The 21915-nt window shown below is 39.1% G+C and overlaps 1 protein-coding gene across 3 annotated transcripts in view; it reads right to left on the reverse strand.

Moving 5' to 3' along the window:
* Positions 1 to 21915, reverse strand: part of AGGF1 (angiogenic factor with G-patch and FHA domains 1) — a 1405627-nt gene that overhangs the window by 549961 nt on the left and 833751 nt on the right. For all 3 annotated transcript variants that reach the window (XM_044058021.1, XM_044058022.1, XM_044058023.1), the window contains one exon: positions 11869 to 12000. In XM_044058021.1, the coding sequence (XP_043913956.1) occupies positions 11869 to 12000 (132 nt within the window). The remainder of the gene's footprint in view (positions 1 to 11868; positions 12001 to 21915) is intronic.

Below are 21915 nucleotides of genomic sequence, written 5' to 3' on the forward strand. Positions count from 1 at the left end.
CTCGAGAGACTTGAACCTCAGCACTGAAATAAATTGGACATGCTGGAGGGACAGATTCATAACCCAGAGGCTCCCTTCACTCTGGAATAAAATCCCAGTCCAGGTTAGGCAGAGTCCCTCATTGACTCTCTTCAAGAGGAATCTTGATGAGTGGATGGGAGATCGTAGGTTTACCCCGGGTATCACTTCTGTGTCACTGTTAGACAGAGGCACAGTATACTAACCTCGAAAAAGGGCATAGCAAAATTCATTTAAAATGGGTGGCAAAAGCCAAACACACTCTGGCTAGGCTTATAAATGCCCTAGGGCATCAGATAGCCTAGTATGAACCTATGAACCTATTTAGGTTTTTGACGTAGCCATAGAAGGCCTTATGGTTATCCTTGGCAACTTTCTTTTCAAAATTAGCTTTAGTTGACTTGATGAGGGCCCTCAGTTTCTTACTAATGCTGATCAGGGATGATTTTTCTACTTGAGATTTGGCCTTTTTTTGTATAAGTCTCCTCCTTTTATTGTAAAGTTTGCTTATGGCCGGGGTCCACCAGACTGGATTCTTCTTGCTTGAGGAAGGAGTCTTGGTTTTATTTGGGATAGCACAGTCCATCCAATATCTAAGATAATAATAAAATCATAACTTATAAATAAGAGTATGGTATCCAGGTTCAAAAAGTTATAGTACTTTTCTACTCAGCCCTTCTCAGACCTATCATTGAATACAATGCTCCCTTTGGTATTTATTGAATCATATATTTGCAACAGTTGGAATGCCCATAGAGGTTTCTCAACGGGAGAATTCAGGGCATGAATACCTTGTCAAACACTGACTGCCCAAAGGCTTTGTTTCTGCATTCAGTCTCCTTCAGGCTGCTGAGGAAGGATCTTTGTCTGGCTTACAGGCTTCCTCAGACCCAGCTCTGCTGGATCTGTTGCACATGTGTGGAACAAACAGAACCAGAAACACTAGATAAAGGGATGTGAACTTTGCTTGTGACATGAGCAGAACATGCTGGAGAGACAGATAAGTGCCCCAAAGGATCCCTTCACTATGGAATAGGCTGCCCATCCATGCAAAACAAAGTTTATCCTTGATCCTAATGACAAAGAACCTTGACAGCTGGATAGGAAATCATAAACTTACCCCTGGTCTAGTCTCCATGTCCCTTATGGACAGAGGCTGTCAAGATGAAAAGTATTACTCTAGCTAACACCTCCCCAACAAATCCTTAGTCACCTCCTTACTAGACCTCCCTTATAGAAACCCATGACCCAAATGATTTGGAGTGTGCTGCTAGGCTTGTATGGGCCCTAGTGGTCATTAGCCTAACAACCCATGAACAAGCTTCTTAGAGCAGCATAGGTGATGCACATAATGAGGAAAAAAGTATAAATCAGGAATATTTATTCTGAATAGGCTCATTTGTATAATGACCACACTAAAAGCCTAGAAACTGAAAGCAAAATACAGCCACAGCCATTGCTGTGCTCAGCATGCTATGAAAGTTGGCCATATAACAAGAACAAACATCAATGAAATTCATCAATGCCACTGCTTTCACAATTATGGAGATACTATACCCTTTATACTACCCATTCTGCAACTTAGGATTTACTGCCCTGTCACACATTAGAACTCAATCCTATTGCTTACCTGGAATTTAAAATTCTTTTAGCTCTCCAACATTCTTGTCACTAATAGCCATGTCTCCCCTTGGCTACAGCTCTACATCCTACTTTGCACTCGTCTTTTTTATTCTTACTCCAACCTTCTTACAGTGCTTTTCGCTGTTTTCTTTCTTTATTATTATAAAACGTCCAACCTGTTGTTTGCCCAACTTTAATTCACCCTTCCATTTCAATAATTCTCATATAATTAAGGATATATTGTACAAACAGATATCAGAAATTATTTGTAATTGGTGGAATACCCCTGAGCCAGATGCCTGGTAAACACACACACAATGGTTGGTGAAATGTTCCTGAAGCCAATACTCTCAGTCACACACAAAGTCAAAGGCTACTGTTCCCACTAAGAAACAAACCAACATTTAGGGATCAATCTTGCTCTAAGCAAAGTAGTCATAGGTGAATACTACGCTAACTGCCCTGAAGGGTCATTTAAATCTAGCCAATAATCTGAAGTCAACATCAAATGCTGTACCTTATGTCTATAAGGCAAAAACCTTAACTATTATAACAAACCTACCTCAAACAAACCTTATACCACTTGTTTATGAGGTAATCACACAGACCATTATGCTAACCCCCAGCCCCTCCTTGGTGTCCAAAGCAATGTGTACTCCACACAACCCACAGATTTCCATACAAGGGCTACTCATATCAATCCCTTCCAACATGGTATCTGTATCCACACAGTAGCAGTCTACTATTTCAGTGTCATGGAGGGCAAGGTATGTCATGCACAGAAAGATAACTCAGGGTGCTGAGGCTGAAGATGTTTACCCCCATGACTACTAGCAGCGAGAACAGGCTCGTGCATATGTATATCCATTACTTCAGCAGCTGATGGGTACATGTGTTTGTAGTTTCACCCATAACTCAAGGATTTTACTTTGGCCAGCAACTTCGGCAGTAGCATCTTGATGCAAAAAATACATCTCTCTGAATCACAACGCTGTAATGTTAACCTTATCTGCATCTGTGACGATCCTCATTTTAATCATGTTGCTCACTTCATTGTCATTATACCTTCATCTGTAAACTATGCAGGCTGAAACATTTTGTAGCCTATGTTTCTGAATTACCCGCAATCTGCATATGGATGTTCTTCATCCAAATTCAGGTACAGGGAGGCATAAAATATTTCGGAATCCCATGACTTATCTTTTACATTGCGGACCTTTAGGATAGTGGTATCTTTAATAACATGACAGAGTTCATACAACACACCCCTTACAAACTGGTAGTTAAATGACTACACTGACAAGGTTTTCAGATTATCCTCACAGTTTTGCTGTCTTGGAGCATAGTTCTTGTAAGTGCTTCCATAGTCATTTCATCGGTATGAGTTGGATTACAACAGCAAAGGACATTATTGCACTTAAATATTGATAAAGGGAGATTAAGACTTTACTTCTTTAAAGAGAAGTTATTGTATTCCGTATCAAATTGATATTACCATGCACATTTTTTTACCACTTATAAAATACAATTAAAATTATAATTCTTACCCACTACTATGTTCTGAGCTTTATAATCTTTTACAATACTTACAATATGATCTTCTATTATAAATGCCACAAAGGCATTTGCAGTTTCCAGAGTCATGACAGCCAATTTTTTCAATGTTTATTTTTAAATTATTAAACTCAGTGACAGACTGAACTTTACTGACTTCATCTGATTAGCGGCAATAACTTCTAACTTGCAGTAATCTGTAAACTATTAAATTTAATAAAGGTCAGTACCTAGTTCAAAAAAAATATTGAACAAGATAGGTCAATTACAGAGCCCTGTGTTTTGCACATATACACTAGGCTAACGACCACCAGGGCCTTTACAAGTTACTATGCAATGCAATCCAATCCAATTATGTATCTACGTATCATTGGCATTTATTTATTTATTTGACATCTGTTGACCGGGAATGTCTGACTGAGCTTGCCCCCTTTTTCAACAGAGGCCCATGCTTAGATTCCCACTTGTAGCATGAAAGTTTAAAAGGTGTTATTTACAAAAAAAGGCAATAAAACAATATGTTAAAGTCATTCATATATTTCTAATACATAAGGAATTCCTCATTTAGAGGGGAAGTAATGACAATTAACTCAGAATTTAAGATAAGAGTACAGAAAGTACTGTACATCAAATCTTAGTTCTTACAGGGAATAGCACTCTACATCAGTAATTAGAAGTAGAGGGGAAGCTGATACAGACAGCAGGTGACAGAAAAAGGTTAAGTGTCAAGAAAACAAAGGGGGGTGGCTACGGCTAAGAGGGAAAATTAGAGTTTTTTTTTCATTTATAAATAAGAGAGGACAGCAGTAGCAGTTGGAATCAAGTGAAATCTCAGAAAGGGGAGTAAGCTAAGTGGGAAAAGAAGGGAGGGAGAAAAAAGGTATTAGGAATTAAGAGTTATGTGGCTAGAATTAAGTAAGAATTGAGGAGAGGCTATATGCAATGAGGGTCAGGTGATTAAGTTCACAGTGTATGTTAATTGGGAAGTTTCCAGAGGTTTCATATATGTGTGTGTGTGTGCAAATTGCAGATACACACACACAAACACACACACACACACACACACACACATGCACTGATAGATAGATAGATAGATAGATAGATAGATAGATAGATAGATAGATAGATATAAATATATATGCACACATATGCATACTGGAACAGTCTGCTAGCATCTTCTCTTTTCCATCTGAGGTATCTTCAGCCTGGTTCCATTTCCTTTATCCCTATTAATTTTGTGTGTGTTTTGTGGGGTGTTAGTTTGGGCATTACTGTCTGCATCTATCAAAGACATGGGGGCCAAACCCAGGGTGAATTTCTTATTTCCCATCCACTGGTCAAGGTTACTCTTAAGTAGGGTTAGGGTTGGACTCTGCTTCACATGGGTGGGGTGCCTGTTCCAGATCATGGGGATCTTCTGAGACATGCATCTGTCTTGGTAACATGTCTTATTTATGTCACAAGCAAAATGTAAATCCTTGGATATAGTGGTTCTGATGCTGTTCACTTTGTGGATGTGCAAAAGGTCCATCGGAGCTGGATCCAAGGATGCTTTATATGCCACTCATAGATCACATCTCAGTAACCTGTAGGAGGCAAGACTATGGAGACAGAACTTTAAGATGATCTGTACAGGATTTTCCTGGTAAGGAACCTTTGTGGGCATTCCAACTGTTGCATATGTCTGTCAGGTGCATACTAAAGGGAGCAAAGCTCAATGATGGGTCTGATAAGGGCTAAATAAAGTGGCACTATGACTTCCTTGGACCTGGATGCCATACCTTTGCTTATACGCTAGGTGACACAGAATGATTTTCTTTCTACCTTGGCCACATGTTGATCAAAGGCTAGATTACTGTCGACGGATGTTCCCAGATCCCTAGCTAGTGGTCAGCTCTTAGACCTGTCTTACAGATGGAGTAATTAGCTTGGGAGGCAGTTTTCCTAAAATACACTATAATGCATTTCTTGGCATTAAATTTTAATTCATGGCTTTGGCACAAGACATTTGTCTGTATTAGACCCTCTTGTATGTTGTTTGTGTCATGGGAGGAAATCTATGATAACTCCCAATTTTAAGCCATTTGTGAACTTGGTCAACCAAAGGCCATTAGCCTTAACCTCCTAAAAAAATATGACAAACAGGAGCAGTCCCAGCATGAAGCCCAGAGGTACCCCCACTGGTGACTGGTTCTTTAGTGGAGGTGGTATCACCAATCCTGACTTCTTGATCATATCTGCGAGCCAGCTAGCAATCCAGCGAGTTATGTAGAGTTTTATGCCCAGTTCGTTGAGTCTGTCAACACACGAGTGAGGTACTGTATCAAAGGCCTTAGCCATATCCAGTTAGGCGGTATGCACCGTTTCTCCTCATCCATTGCCTTTCTGACCTTCTCAAAGAAATCCGCCTGATTTAGTAGGCAGGACCTTCCCTTAAAGTCAAACTGGGTTGTGTCCAGTGCCTGAAGGTTGCCTCTGCCTTTGTTGATCATTTCCATGATAATTTGTTTCATGGCTTTGCATATTAGACTAGTCAGAATAACAGGTCTGCAGTTTCTTAAGTCAGTAGATGGTCCACCCTTGTGAAGTGAGATAACCACTGCAGTTCCCCATTCTTGTAGAACAACGCCTATTTTGAGGCTACAGTTGAAAAGTGCCTCAAGTGGTCTTGAAAGGTCATGTTTCAAGCTATTTAACAGGCATCCTAGGATATTTTTAGGTCACGTTGGGGATGAGTTTTTCACCTTAGCAAGCAAAGCCAGGACCTGCTCCCTGTTAATAGTTGGGGGGGGGGTTATGTTAGTAGGTATTTCACAGAGGGAGTTAAATTCTTCCCCTAAGTGAAGTCAATAGAGCACATCTATTCACTGACCAGTCAAGTGCTCCGGATCATGCAGAATGCTCCGCATTCAACCATAAACAAACCTAGTGTTCCGCACTGAACAGCTTTGGCTCCGCTAAATGGCTTTTGATTGGTTTGTATACCGCAATTACTGCCAATTGGCATTGCGGTATACAAACCAATCAAACAGCTGTTCCACATTGAACAGCATTGAAACAGTGTGGAATACGGACTTTTAAGACTACATTATGAATTTTGTGTACCTTCTCCTAATGCAGTACTGGCAGTTGAAATGGATGAATGACATCTGATGGCTGGATATATGATGTCAGGGCTCCAGATTTAGGTGACTCACATAGTTTTCTTCTTACCACTTAAACAGGATACAAACCATAATGTATGCCGGTAATGGAATCACTAAAGGGATCATGATGCTACATTACATATCAGATTACACTTTAATACGCCCAGCCCCACTTACAACAATGTCATAGTCACTATATGAGGTTCTACTACTGGAGTCCCAAGAAATGCAGACAGGCTCATTTAATGCAGACACAAGTTAAACAAAGAATGCACTTTATTGTTTTTACAAGTCACTCACAATTTTGGGGTCATTTCAGTAATCTTACTGGTCATAGAACAAGTCATTTTATAGACATTTACTGATGGAGTCAAACACATATAATTTAAACCTGAGTAAGCAAAAAGCAGCAGCAAAAACATACATGCACAAAAGGAAAGCAATACTCACAGTACGAGCCCCAGTAGGTTGTTGCAAATAATCTGCCGCCATACCTCTCAAGCACTTAGAACAATAAATCTGGACAAAGTCAAATATGATGGGGAGACAACTACCCAAAAATAGGGACAACATTTAAAATACTGCTCTTTTAAACTTAGAAAGTTGCTAGAATAACAGGTTTTATGTTACCATACATTTTCTGAAGGATATGATGTCTGAAACTGACATTTCTGTCATTACCTTATTATTTCTTTCGTCTGCCATTTGCCAGAAAACTACATATTTTATGAGGAACAGACCAAAAATATGAGGCAAAAATGTGGCCATTCTGCAAAATTTTGGGCAGTTGAGAGTATGACAAGGGTGAATGTGTATGTGTGTGCGTGTGTGTGTATGTGTATGTGTGTGTGTGTGTGCACACGCGCGCGTGCATGTAAATGTCTGTGTCTGCAAGAGAGTGTGTGTGTATTATTAAATACTTACATATGGTGTATTTTGGTTGAAAGGCCATGACCATGGGGTCAAGGTACATGTTTCGTGCAGTGCAAAAATAGGGTGTTCCACACTTTGACTGTTTGTCACATGTTGCTATGGTCTGTGATCCACATTGGCCTATTAGCAGGTTGAGACCTATGTCTATTCAGGAAGCTATACCTACCCGCCAATGAATTCACACACACACAGACACACACACACACACACACACACACACACACACACACACACACACACACACACACACAAGTTCACCACTGTGAGATTTAAAGCTCCTACGTATGTAGTTACACAGTCTACAGTGCAACAGTATTAGCTGCAAGTACTACGGGAGAATTCTACTGAAAAGCTGTACTCCATGTTGCGGTGTGTCCCTTAACAGTTACTTTTAGTTTCCTATTAGCGAATCAGTTAATCCAATTTACTACAACTCCGATGATATTAAGTACATTTAGCTTATCAATAAGTTATAACAAATATTTTCAAAGCCTTTAACAAGAAAAATACAGACTGCACGGGATGAAAAAAAAAACAGACCTTGAGTAAGTTCCAGATCCTATTTGGTCTGCCGGGACTGGTTGGATGACTCTGTTTTCGAGCAACCTTTCTATCTCTACGACTGCCTGGTCTCGCAGACTGGGTGGAACATCTGGGAGCTTTTTGGGGTCAGGTGAGGTTTTTATAAAGGGAATATTGTAGCCTCTGGTAACTATGCTTTTTACCCAGGAATCTGATGTGAGATTTAGCCAGGCTTCCGGGTATAAAGCTAAGCGACCCCCGACTGCCTCCAGAGTAGGACAGTTGGGCCTGCACTCAGGAGTGCCGGAAGGGCTTCCTAGAGAAGGTCTCTCTGTCTCCCTGATTTTGCGTACCCCATCTGCCACCTGGGCGGCGTCTTCCATTTCTTGCCCCTCCTCTGCCTCTGGAGGGGGCATCACTCTGAGTGGGCTGAAAGGATTCCCGAGTCTTTCAGAACCACATTTTTCCGCCTCTATTCCCGTTGGGGTATGGTCTAGACGGGGCGGAAAAACAGACCCCTACGGCAGACAGGGTCTTCCTTTCTTGCTCGCACCTAGTGAGGGTCTCCTTTACTTTGGGGCCAAACAAGGAAGCACCATCAAAGGGGGCGTTTGTAAATGAAGACTTGAAAGATTCCGCAAAGGAGCATAGGCGCAACCAGGATTGCCTCCTCAGAGCAATTGCTGAAGCTGCCGCCCTACTCGATCCTTCGGCTGTGTATGAAATAAGCCTCATGGACGAGTTCACTATGGAGTTGAGGGTATTAAGCTGTGCTGTCACTTTTTCGGAGACAGCAGCATCTGTGTTACCCTGGAGAGTATCTCCGAGTTCCTTAAGGAGATCTCTCTGTAGACACAAGAAATGCGTAAGGTAGTTGAGCGATCTCATGGAGAAAGTCGCAGAACTAAATACGCGCTTCCCATATCTGTCCATCGTCCTAGAATCCTTATCAGGAGGATGGACAGAGGAGGATGATTCGGACATTTCCTTTTTAGTGGCTGCCGCCACCACCATAGTATCCACGGGAACTCCTTTTGTAAGTTAACTCTTGTCTTGAGGGGCCGTGATGTATTTGTTAGGTCTATGAGGGACCGGTTCCACTGTATCAGGTGATTCCCAAGCTCTACGGGCTATGAGATCCATAAGCTCGTCAAATGGAGGGGTCACCCAGGAGGTAGAAGGTTGAGCCCAAATGCCTTCAGCAGTACCGATTCGTCTGCAGAAGGGGTAAGGGATTGCCAATCTCCCCTCTGTTTCAAGATTTCTAAAATGTCAGCAAAAGAAACATCTTCAGAGGGGGACCGTGGGGACCCTTCTGCTTCATCCAAATCAGTATCCGATGGTAGAGATTCCTGTGGGGAATCTATGTGCCTCCTCTTGCACAATCTTTTCCTCGGTACATCCTCAGAGGGGGCTTCTGGGGATGCCTCCGAGGAAGTAGGGGTGCCCTCTGGGGCTTGCTGAGGCATTGGTTCTCGACGCTTAGCAGGGACCGAAGGTACAGAAGCAGAACACGGACCCTTTGGGGAAGGAGAAGATGTCGATGATGTAAGTGTCTATTCAGACAAGACCTTCCTCATGATGTCGAAGGCACCGGTGCCCCGGTCCGAGGACGCCATCGGTTCCGAAGAAGCCGATAGCCTCCCAGGAACCGAAGCCACGGGCTCCGACCCTGAGGACGGAACCAAACTGATCTGAGACGAGGCTCCGAGGGGAAGAGTCGGAACCGAAAGTTCAGTTCGACTGTCCCCCACGGAAACAAGGAAAGACCGTCAGCTCCGAGACCCCCCCCGGCTGGCTCCAAGGGTGTCGAGGTTAAAGGTGTCGATAGCACAACTGGAGGCTTCGGCACCGAGGGCGCTGCACTCATCGCCTCTTCGATTCCTGGCTCCAATGACTCGAGAGGTCTCGGAGGAGGATTGGTCGAAGGGGTAGGAAGGGTCTCGAGTTTCGATACCAACTGGGATGAAACTTCGATGAGTTTGGACAGAGCCGAGTTCTCCATTTGCTTCTGTACCACTCGGTCAACGTCGGAATCGGAAAGCGGCCTCGAAGAATGGGTCAAAGGGGCCGAAGCCATCACAGAGCGAAGGATTGAAGGCGGTGGTAACTCCAATACCGGCTCCAACACAGTAGTCGCGATCAGAGACAAGGACTCGACGCCCAACCCCGAGGCCTTTGGAGCCGGCGTTCGAATCTGGAAAGAGGTGCTTGGAGCTGAGGACTTAGGCTCCGACACTCTTGAAGACTTCGACCCCTTTGAAGACTTGGACACTTGTTCGGTCTTGTCCAGGGCCTCTTGAAATTCGGGTTTAAGCAACCCTCTGACAACCAACTTCCTGCGAATTTCCAGCATGACCCTCCCACTGAAGGAATGACTTATGGAGCAGTCTTCCTGCAAGTGGAGAGGGCCAAGACAGTAGACGCAGGAGGAATGGTTATCAGTAATGGACATCTTTTGTCCACAGTGACATCTCTTGAAGCCTGATTTGGCTTTCTCAGACATTTTTAACTGTACAGTTATGAAAAAATATATAGCAAAAAACACAGCACACTAATATATAGGAACACACACTATATATATATAAGTATAAGTATTTATATATATATATATATATATATATATATATATATATATATATATATATATATAATAATAGACAAAACAGTTTTAACACTATCTAACTATGTTATAAGGGAAAAAAGTTAAGGCAAAAAACTACAATAATATATAAAAATTACTGTCAATCCTGACAGAAAAATCCAAGGCCTTAACTGAAGTAAATACTAAACTAATTTTATCTAAGAGAAAAAACACATTCTGTTAACTAACACTCTCTACACTACTATATACTACTTATAAAACTACTTTAAGCACTAATTCTAAACTACAACTTAAAAAAAAAGATGAAAATATGCTGGCCCGAGCCTCTCAGTATGCGATCTGCTGCTAGCGGCAAACTAGATCTTGGGGGTTGACACCGGAGGATCATGGGATAGCACTGTGCCTCGAGCTTTCTCGAAGATGCGAAGCTGGTGATGTGATCGGCTCCAAACCCGTGTGTAAGAACAAACGGTGGGATCGAACAATTTCACATCAAATATTTTCAAAAGCCTTTAACAAGAAAAATACAGACTGCATGGGATGAAAAAAAAAACAGAATGTGCATCATCACTGATGTAGTTATAAAAATAACTAGACTGTACAAGCAAAATCTATTCGCCACATAAAAACAAAAACAGCATGCAGACAAAGGAACTTTTTACCACCAGCATTAGGCAATGAAATTCAAACTGTGAAAGCAACTAAAAAGAGCTGGGAACAAATCATCATGCTTAAGAGATAAATGTGCTTTGGTAACTAACTTGAGACATCACAATATGAGTAGTCATCACTGAGCAGTGAAATTTCTGGAAAAAATTACATATCTGGTGGTGTGGCAGTTAGCACAGAGGACCACAGCCCTAAATTGTCAGCAAGCTACAACTTATGGTACAGATTTTGATTCTCTCAGCCGTCATTTGCATACTGTGTGACCTTGAGCAAGTCACTTTGTACCAGATAGTGTTGTAGGGCAATTGGGAATTTGGGCTAGACTTCTTAATGCCTAATAACTACCTATGAACCTGTGACTGGTGGACAGGATAAATATACTGAGGAAGGACTTCAATATTAGAGCTGAGAGTTTTGCTACCTAGAAATAAGATTCAAAGGAGAAGTCAAACCTGTGAAAGAGAGATGGAAAGAAAAAATATTAAAAAATGCCACAGTTAGGCAAGGGATAACTGGCAATCAATTAAGAGGAGTCTTTAAAACAGAAAGACATATGAATGTTCTTATCTATGTTAACAAATGGCTACTGTAATTTATTTGCAATAGTTTCAACCATTACCCTTGCTAGAGGGGGTACACACACACTCATTTCATGAAAGATGTACAATTTCAAGTAATAACAAAAACATACATGCAAACTTCTTGAAAAGGTGAAACATATACAGTACATTTCTTTGATATGAAGAACTGCAACATTTTTCATAACTTAAAACTGAAAGTGTGAACTATATACATTACCGAATCATAGTAGAAACCAGTGCTACTGTCATAATACAGTCCAGTAGTTTCATCATAAGTAAATCCAGTCTGGGACATAGCAGCTTCTGCAGTAGCTCGTAAGCTTTCTGCTAATGAAACGCCTTCTGGCTCCTTCAATACGATAAAACAACATACATTCTTTTAATCCCAAAGTGTAAATCAAATATAAAAAATCAATACTTTTCTATACAATTTGCAATACGTGCCACTTTACCGTCACAGGTTAAATACATAAAATTATACTTCCAGAGCTATACATGTTAAAAATATTTTCACAGAAATAACAGCTGACAAGACTTTGACAAGAGAGATGCAATGCTTTTGTTTCTAATGGTATTAGTGCATCATCCACGAACTGGACTGAATCAGATCATCTTTTAAAAAAAACTACTTTTTCTGAGGAAAAATGTATATTTATACAAAACAAGGTCATAAATTAAGATCAAAACAACATACATAGATTTATAGATTGCTACTAGGCTAACAAATCAGAGGTGGGGCTTTCTAAGCATACCCGAGTCTTCCAAAAGGAATAACGATGTCCTGCATCCAAATACAACATATAGGGACAGGAGTTTATAAGCGTCTCATAAGGAACATGCGTGCCAGACTCAGTATAAATTTCCTATTCCCCATCCACTGCTCTAGGTTACACTTAAATTGGGTAACAGACGAACTCAGCTTTACATGGATGTTCCACATTAGGGGCAGTCTTGCAGACACATATGTCTCTCCAGCATGCTCTGTTTAAGTCACAGACAAAATTCAGGTCCTTAGACCTTGTATTTGTGGTACTGTTGGACTTAACTTATAAATATGCATAAGCTTCATAAGTGTGTGTTTTGTGGATGCCTTGCAAGTCAGGCATAGATCACCCCTCAGCAATCTAAAGGAGACTGAGTACAGAGAGAATGAGGGCTTTAAGGAGATCTGTGTAAGGCAGGTTTGTTACACCTTCTACTCTTTTTGTAAGGAACCCCTGAGGTCGCTCTAATTGCTGAATATGTCTGGTTAGGTACATACTGAAGGAAGCAGTGTACTCTATGATTGGTGTGATATGAGCAGAGTACAGTGGGATGACCTCTTTGGACCTAGATGCCATGCCCTTACTTATAAATTGCGCAACATAAGAGGATTTCCTCACCAGTGTGGCCATGTGGTGGTCAAAGGTAAGGTTCCAGTCTATGTGCATACCCAGAGCAATGACCACTGGGTTGACTCTTAGAGTTGTATTATCAACATGATACCTAGCCGGGATGCTTGACTTCTGAAAGGGTACAATTATACATTTCTTAGCATTGAGTTTAAGATCATGTCTTTGGCACCATTTGTTAGTGATAAAAATGAGGTAAAAACATGGAGTGACTCATGATGGGCAAGCCATGGAGTATTCAATAACTAACTAAAATGCAAAAATAGAATGATCCCTAGCCACCACCCTATAAAACAAGTTAACACAAAAACCCTGGTAGTAACAAGTATCTTTGTGAATGGACCACACTTGCACATCTAATTAGCATGATCAACTTGGTAGGTCACTGGGATAAACCCTTATGAAAACTAGGGCTTGATGATGCATTTCAATCTAAAAACAGTATTATAATCAACCCTGTGGTCAAAATATTGTGTCAACGATCCCCCAGTCTAGAAGACAATTAAAACAGACATATACCCCAAATTCAAATGAAAGAACAATCAAAAATCAAATCTAAACTAACACCCTCCCACATCAGGAATACCAAAAATATCAATCAACAAAAATAAAAATAAAAAAATAAAAGTCAACCTAAAAACTAACTCAGTCCCATCCTTAAAGTCTGACTAAACAAACAAGAAATAAACATACATATAATTATGAAATACAATCATTAAAATATATAATGATATAAAAATATAATCGTTAAAATATAATCATTAAGAAAAAAAGAGCACAACAAATGAATAAAAATAAAGTGAAATGACACAATAAATAAAAGTGTATCAAAAACAAACTACAAAAAACAAATTAATGAGAACAGAATCCCATTCCAGGGCTAAAGTCAGAAGCAATTAAAAACACACCAAAAAGAATAACCAATAATTAAAATAAACAAATAACCAAGAATTAAAATAAACAATAAGATAAATACAACTAAAACCAAGTCAGATAATATGTACAAAGAAAGAAATCAGAAATTACAAAAAAACAATACTAGTCCCTTCTGAAGAAAAAAAAAAAACTGTAAAATACAATAATTAACCACAGTCCACATACATGCTAAAAAGTATAACTTGCAGTTAAAACACCTTCCTAATCAAAGCAGAAATACAATGGAAAAAAACTTTCTTAACTGCATTTAACACCTTAGTGTCTTTAAAAAATGTGTGAAGCTGTTTATCCACTGCAAAGATCCACAGACAGCAAGTAAAAGACAAAAAACGCTGACGGGGGTGGGCTGAGCAAAAGTACTGCTCCAGGTACATAAAACAATAAAATATGGATGAAAAAATCTGCACCAGCTGACTAAATGTAACTCCTCAATAACATAATAAAATAAAAGCAAAACCATGGTTTATCAAAAAAAAGTAAAATAGACAAAGCTTAAATAAAAATAAAAATAGATCATACGCATAAAAATACAAGTGAAAAAACAAGCATAAACAATAAATAACTGGAATAAAAAATAAGAAGAACCATTAATACACCTTTTATTTTATTTATTTATTTGACATTTGTTAACTGGATTGGTTCAACTGAGCTAGAGCCATTTTCAGTGGAGAACCGAGGAGAAAAGCTCCAGGAAATTACATAAACTGTTCTAAGAATATTTGTAAGTCATAGAGAATAGTAACAGTAAAAAGTAAAACAAGGAATATGCAAAAAAAATGTTAAGCAAAAAATACAGTTACAATAAATAAATAGAATGAGATCAAATTAACAGAATCAGGCAATTTCAAATATGGACAATATGTATTTACAGATGAGGCATGGAATGTACAAAATGGATTGGTGTGAATAGGCTATAAGAATGTCAGCTACTAGAGAAACAGATAAACTCCATACATAAATGCAGTGTTATTAGTTGTAGTGGATATAAAGTAGTTGCACTACTACTTGAGTAAAGCTGCTTATAATTGTGTGAAAGGAAAAATTCCAAGAAAAGTTGCCATAAAGTTATATGAGACATGAGATGGGAGGGTTTATGTAGATTCCTGGCAAGGACAGATCCATGAGCTTAACAGAAAAAGTTTTAGTTGCTTTTTGAATTGATTTGTATTTGGGATGTTTCTAATGGAGTTTGGAAGTTTGTTAAAGGCTAAAGACAGTGTAATTGTTAAGTAGTTTACTGATATTTTTGTTAGGTTTACGTATGTTGAGGAGTTGTTGGTCAGAGCTTCTGAGCGATCTGGTAGAGGTGTAGAATGAAACCAGGGAGGAAAGGGAATTGCAGACAGTAGGTTTGCGTAGGATGGTATGTGCGATTTGTAGCTGTGAGATAAGAAGTTGATGGGGGAATTCTGGCCATTGCATTTTTTTAATGCAATGCAATGGTGTGATTTATAAGGTTGCTTTGTTGCAAATCTGGTGATTTTATTATATGTTTGTTTGACTTGGGAGATTAATGTGGATTGTAAGTTTGTGAGGATGCGAGCGGCATGGCAATAGGAAAGTCTTAGCTAGGGATAGTTTGGCTTCTGGTGTAAGGAATTTTTTGTTCCGATACAGAAATCTCAATTTTTGATGTGTCTTTTTGATACGCTGATGAATATATTATGATGCCCAGGAGTTTTGTATATGGATCTACTTTGATAATTGTGTCTTTTAGCAAAGAGATGGAAAAGGTGGATTTGTGGTGTGAGAGTGATCTTGGTAACAGTAAGAGTTTAGTTTCTTTTTAGGGTTTAGGATAAGCTGTTTTTTATTAAGCCATTTTTCTATGGTGATAATGCAAATCAAAGTAAAACAATAGCTGTAAAATAAATTTAAATTGTAGATCCAGAACTGGACAAGGAATGCCATCCAAACAAAGTAAAAAATAAAACAATAGCCAAGTAATGAAAAACTCTTAACTTGCTGCAAATTTCAGTTAAAGATTAGTGCAACACTTTATAGAAGTTTCTTGAGCTGAAGCATAGGCTTGATAAAAGATGCAGTATTGTGTCTAGGTAGGCTACAGGCATTAAGATGAGTTTCCATTCAAGCTCCTTTTACAGAATGGCATGACAGTTCCCCTCTAGCTGACCAGCTTGAACAATGTCCAATATGGGAAAAAAAAACAAGTGTGCCCAGGGAATTCAATACTATGCTCTACAAGAGGAGTCTTACTTAAACAATTTCTAATCTCAGGAGCATATTTGGGCAATCCTTCTTTTTAGCTTAAGAATATTTTTGTCCATATAAAATACAGAACACCTGAAGCAGTGAACTTCATACACCACCTTCTTTGTGCCACAATTCTCAGCAACTTTGCTTTTAAATTTCTTACCCAACCAAAGGCATGTGAAAACATTTTTGCCTCAGACAAATTAGCAGAAAGTATAGAAGGGGTGGGGCACATTTAAAAACAACAGCATTTTCACAACTGCCTTTACTGAAGGATCCTTCCTTCCAAATAAGCCCCAATATGCCTGCCTTTTTAACAAACAAAAGAAAGGCCAGGGTCAAGGATCTTACTAACAAGCCATAATGGACCAGTTGTCTTCAGTAACAATTTTTGATTTCATAGACATCTTTGCAGAAAGTAAGGGTCATACTTCTGTTCAGTTTTTCTTTGTTTTGGTCAATGAAAAAGAAAACCAAAACCATGTACCACTTTTCTTTGGGGTTCACATAAAGGCATGTAATCCCTAGTTTTCAGATCCTTAAAAGAATCAAGAATGTGTGTAATTACTGTGTCAAGGATCTTACTAACAAGCCATAATGGACCAGTTGTCTTCAGTAACACTTTTTGATTTCATAGACATCTTTGCAGAAAGTAAGGGTCATACTTCTGTTCAGCTTTTCTTTGTTTTGGTCAATGAAAAAGAAAACCAAAACCATGTACCACTTTTCTTTGGGGTTCACATAAAGGCATGTAATCCCTAGTTTTCAGATCCTTAAAAGAATCAAGAATGTGTGTAATTATTGTGTTTTCATATCACCTCACAAGAAACTCTCTATAAATGTCCTGCATGTTCTTAATGAAATTAACAGTTTGTTTAGATACCCAAGCAACAGTCACACCCTGTGATTTAATCACATTCCAATTGGTCACTTGTGGGTGTGTGATGCTGTCACGAAGAGGTAAATGAATCCAGATAGGCCTACAATACAAATCATGGTGAAGGTCTTCTGAGTGCAGTTGCTTGTACACAGTGGGATCAAGGAAACTGTCTTTTTGAAAATCACAGTGAGTGGTAAATTAAGAAAAAAAAAGTTGACTGTCCAATGTACGCAGAAAAATCTTTTAAAGATCAAATTCAGCCATTTTATGCACATACCTACTGTCATTATTTTCCTTCTGAGATGACAGGATAATTCCCCCTCTGCAAATCCAATTTACTATACTATTTCCTGCTTGCAAACTCTCTCTCCTCGGAATTATGAGGGATGTACTTCCTTGTCTTTGCATTGTCATGCTGGTCACTTTGAGGGAACAAAGTTGGATCTTTCCTGTTCTTCCTGCAATAACAGGCTAGGTCACTTTCCTTTTTTTTTTGTATATAAGTAAATTTCATGTTAATGTTGCACTTGGACTGACTGCAGTATGTCTGATTATTGATGAAAGAGATTTTGCATTGGAATGAATCTGGGCAAAACAAACAATAAATCATGAAATTCTAATATCCAGCATTAACACTTATCTGTAATCTTCAGTGATTTACAAGAAAATGTATAGTTTTATGAAGGATGGACAGGGTAAAATATGACGCAAAACCAGGGGCATTCTGCAAAAACCATGAATAGATGAAAGGTAAGATTCGGTGACATTAAGCAAAACCAAATACAATTAAGAGTTATGGACTTTGTGCTGCACGTGATGTGCTTGAGTGACAGTGAAACTAAAGCCTCCTTCATATTGTTTTCACAAAACAGTAAAGAAGAATGCACGGGGGTTTGAAGACTAGATTAAACAACATGTAATTAGCACGAAAATTGAAAATTAGACAAAAAAATACAAGTAAAACTGCCCCAGTTTGAAAATCATATCCAGTATGCCTTTCTCCCACTTGTAGTTATGTTAACTAGGTAATGGATTCTGCTGACCCTGTCATGAAGTGAGCATGTCAGCAAGGAAGCAGAGCTTCATGCATAGTAATCAATGAGGAGCATAATGTGGCTATGGAGGGCATTGTTTGGAAGGAATCCTCCCAAAAAAGAAAAGCAAAAATGCAAGCTTGAATGATAGAAACACAGCCAAGGTAAGCAATTACTGGGGAAATGCATTTTGAGAACAGATAGGCTACTTTCACTTTGTCACTTTGGACAGGATCTTTACAGTGCCCTCAGACCCCTCCCATACAATACAAATATCATCAATAAATCTAAGATAGCATCAATAAATCACACACACACACACACACACACACACAGTGTTATCAAGGTTAAGGGAGTAGAGCTGCATGTACAGTAATTTCATATTTTTGCTTGTAGATTTTGCCACTGAAACCAGATAAATTATTGCTCAGCACCAGATGAATAACTTGGAAACAAGGATAATCTCACTTCCTTAATGCAATACTCATGAAGAGAATCATCAGAGACAGATACTGTTTTAATTTTCCTTGAAAAATGCAGACTGGGCAGAACAAATGAAGCAGCACCACTAGCCAAGGATTTTATGTAGTATTCAAGAAAAGTTACTCCTGATTCTGTGATAACACCTTCCCCCGCAATAGCTGGTCTGTAAAGTGGGTCCTGAACATTTTTTGAGAGACTTGGGAATACGAAAAAACTTCAGAAGCTTTGGATGAGCAACTGCTAAAAAGTCATGCAGTCTTCCATTAATTACCTCATCCTCATAAAACAGTTGCAGTACATCATAAGCGTTCAAAGGTAACCTGCTAGAGCTAGTGCCAAAATTCAGAGACTGAATATCCGAAAGATCAGACATACATAGACTAAGTTTGAGGTGCCATTTCTCAGAATACTTCCTTTTCTCCAAGGTATGGCAATCTCAGTGTTCATAAAGTTCAGTGGGTGTGGGAGGCTGGGCTGCAGGGGGGTGCCCCCCCGAAAAAAAGAAGTTTTAAGAAGAAGAGAGATTTTTGACATTTGCTCTTCTCCTGTTTTTTTGGTCTTTTTCCATCTCATCAGCATTTGGCATTTCCACTGCCATATCAGTAGGGAGCCCTGTTCAAAATCTACTTTATAATTAAAATCTGTGTTATTGAGCATGTCTTTCATCTTTTGGTTGTATTTCAGTCTGTCAGTAACAAAGAAAAAAATCTCCCTCCCTTTTCAGTTTTCATAAATGTGCATCATTTGTCTGAGCTCATATCTTTGAGGGGTTTTATTTTAATCTCACTTATGCTGTAAAATCTCTTGCAACAGTACCTGCTTAAAACTCTTCAAATATCCGTCTCAAATTTGCTCTCAGATGGACTCAAGAGACAGATTAATAGCATGACAAAATTCAGTAGGTCTTCCAAGGCACTTCTCCTTGAATTTTGTTGCTAGTGACTCAATTTTATCATGGAAAAAACTTTCAAGTTCAGTTTCTGCACACAAAAGTTTAAAATCAATGATGGACACTACAAGCTTACTGGAGTCATGAGGGACAAAACTCATTCCCTTTTCCAGTACATATCTTTCTACTGTAGAAAGGGGGTTAGAGGAGCTGTTCCAGAGCTTGGTCACTCAGCTAATGGGTAAACGTTCTGTATCCCATTCAGATCTCTCTTCCACCGGCAAGAGTGGTCCCTCCAAGGGTAAGAAGGATTTGTGTACACCTGCTGATTGGCCCATCATCTTTTATTCCTAAGGGAGGAATCTGTATGAGCCCCCCTACCACCTTTCTCCAGCTGTGAAAAAACTGCATCTAATATTTCCTTTTATTAAACTCCCACAGACCTTGTTTTCTTGACAGTGCTCTATCCCCCTAAAAATTGACTTGAGATGTCCACACTCATCAATCATTATACCCCCTTATTGAACAAACTGAACATGTGGGCAACTCACTGTTACACCATTCTTTAAATGTTATCAGCTTCAAGTAATGGGATGGAAATCCCCAGAGTTGCCCCCATGAAAACTCCTCAAAGGGAAAGATGCAGTAAAAGGCAACATGGTCACAGCCTACCACACTAACACTGCTTTGAATGTTTGAGAAATGTAAAAAAATCTATTATTGACTAGCTTTTTATCTGATTGAATGAAAGGTAAACTTTAGTGGAGTACTTATTACAAGAACATAAAGATAATACAAGACAAGAGATTACGGGAACTATAAGATGTGTAGCCATATAAGTCAAGCACTTAATACTGCCTACCTCCCAAACTGAGCATAGTCTTGCATGATAAACCTGGTATAAATGTATGTATGCGAAAACCAATAAACAGTGATGTGTAAACTGAACTCCAAATACATAAACTACGCCAAAATAAAAACTTAATGAAAAGCTTTTGGGTTAACCACCCTTCATCAGTACATAAAGTATTACATTTATTTTCACTTTTAAATAGGGCACAGTTAAAATCACATGTCACAGCCAGCCTATCATCATTTATTATCAACTATTACATTTAAAAAAACAGTACCCAAAATTCATATTTGTATAAAAATATATGTATATAAATAATATATATGTATATAAAAAATATGTATATATATATAAAAAGTTTTAAATATTCAAACAACCTTTCTATAATAATACAATGAGAGTATCTTTAACAGAACTATGGGAGTATTGTTAAAACTAAATATTCTCCCTTTGTCTTTTTACCAATACAAGTTTCAGACTAACTGCATTATTCAAGCCTGGTTCAGCATCTGCCTGAAGTCTAATAATCCATTCATATTCCTTCAATTCTAACGTGTTATTCATATCACCTCCTCTATTTCCCATAGTCACTGTATCTATCCCTCTAAACTTAAACTTATGAGTACTATTATTCTCAAATATATGCTTACTAAGAGCATTAGTGGCCACATTTCTTCTAATTTCTGATTTGTGCTCTACTATTCGTTCTCTCAATTTCCTTGTGGTCTTACCTACATAAAATGATTTACATGATACACATGTAGCTAGGTATACCACTTGGGTTGTATTACAGGTTACATTAGTTGTGAAAGTATATATTTCATAGGTCATAGGGTGTTTAAAATGATCTGCTCCATCATACATATCACTACAACAACTACAATTATAACATTTTCTTGTCATTGTTTTCCGTTGAACCTTTTCTTTAGTCTCCCTAAAGTCCTTGTAACACAACTTTTAGTTATGTACTTACCATAACTTTAGATGTATGGGATCCATCTCGCCTACATTCTGTACTGATGGGTTCGGAGCTGATCCTCGTCTCCGACTCGGCACGCTATACTATAGAACGAAGTCTCTTATTGGCTGAGCTATCCCACATCCCAGGATGCACCACCACTGCTTCCCCAGATCTTGTTTGTTCGCACACATGCACACACACATAGACTGTTGATATAATATTGCCAGGTGTTTCAAGAGAGGAAACAGTTGAACTCAGACCGTCCGGTCTCTTCTGATCTCCAAGGCAGGGGGAAGGAGGGTGGGTTATTAGGAATGTAGATGGATCCCATACATCTAAAGTTATGGTAAGTACATAACTAAAAGATGTAATGTGATCCTATCTCGCCTACATTCTGTACTGATGGGACAGCGCCCTAGCACCTGATTCCTGGGTGGCTCACTGGAAAACACTCTTGAGAACTGTGGAACCAAGGAAGCTCGCCCGAGATGCCACGTCCAATTTGTAATGAGAAATAAAGGTGCGAGGAGAAGACCATGTAGCCGCACAAATGTCACTAGTAGCAGGGTTGGAATGAAAGGCTGCTGAAGTAGCCATAGCCCTGGTAGAATGAGCTTTCACTG

This window comes from Protopterus annectens, chromosome 16.part0 (assembly GCF_019279795.1).
Source record: "Protopterus annectens isolate FY-2018-M chromosome 16.part0, PAN1.0, whole genome shotgun sequence".
NCBI lineage: Eukaryota > Metazoa > Chordata > Ceratodontiformes > Protopteridae > Protopterus > Protopterus annectens.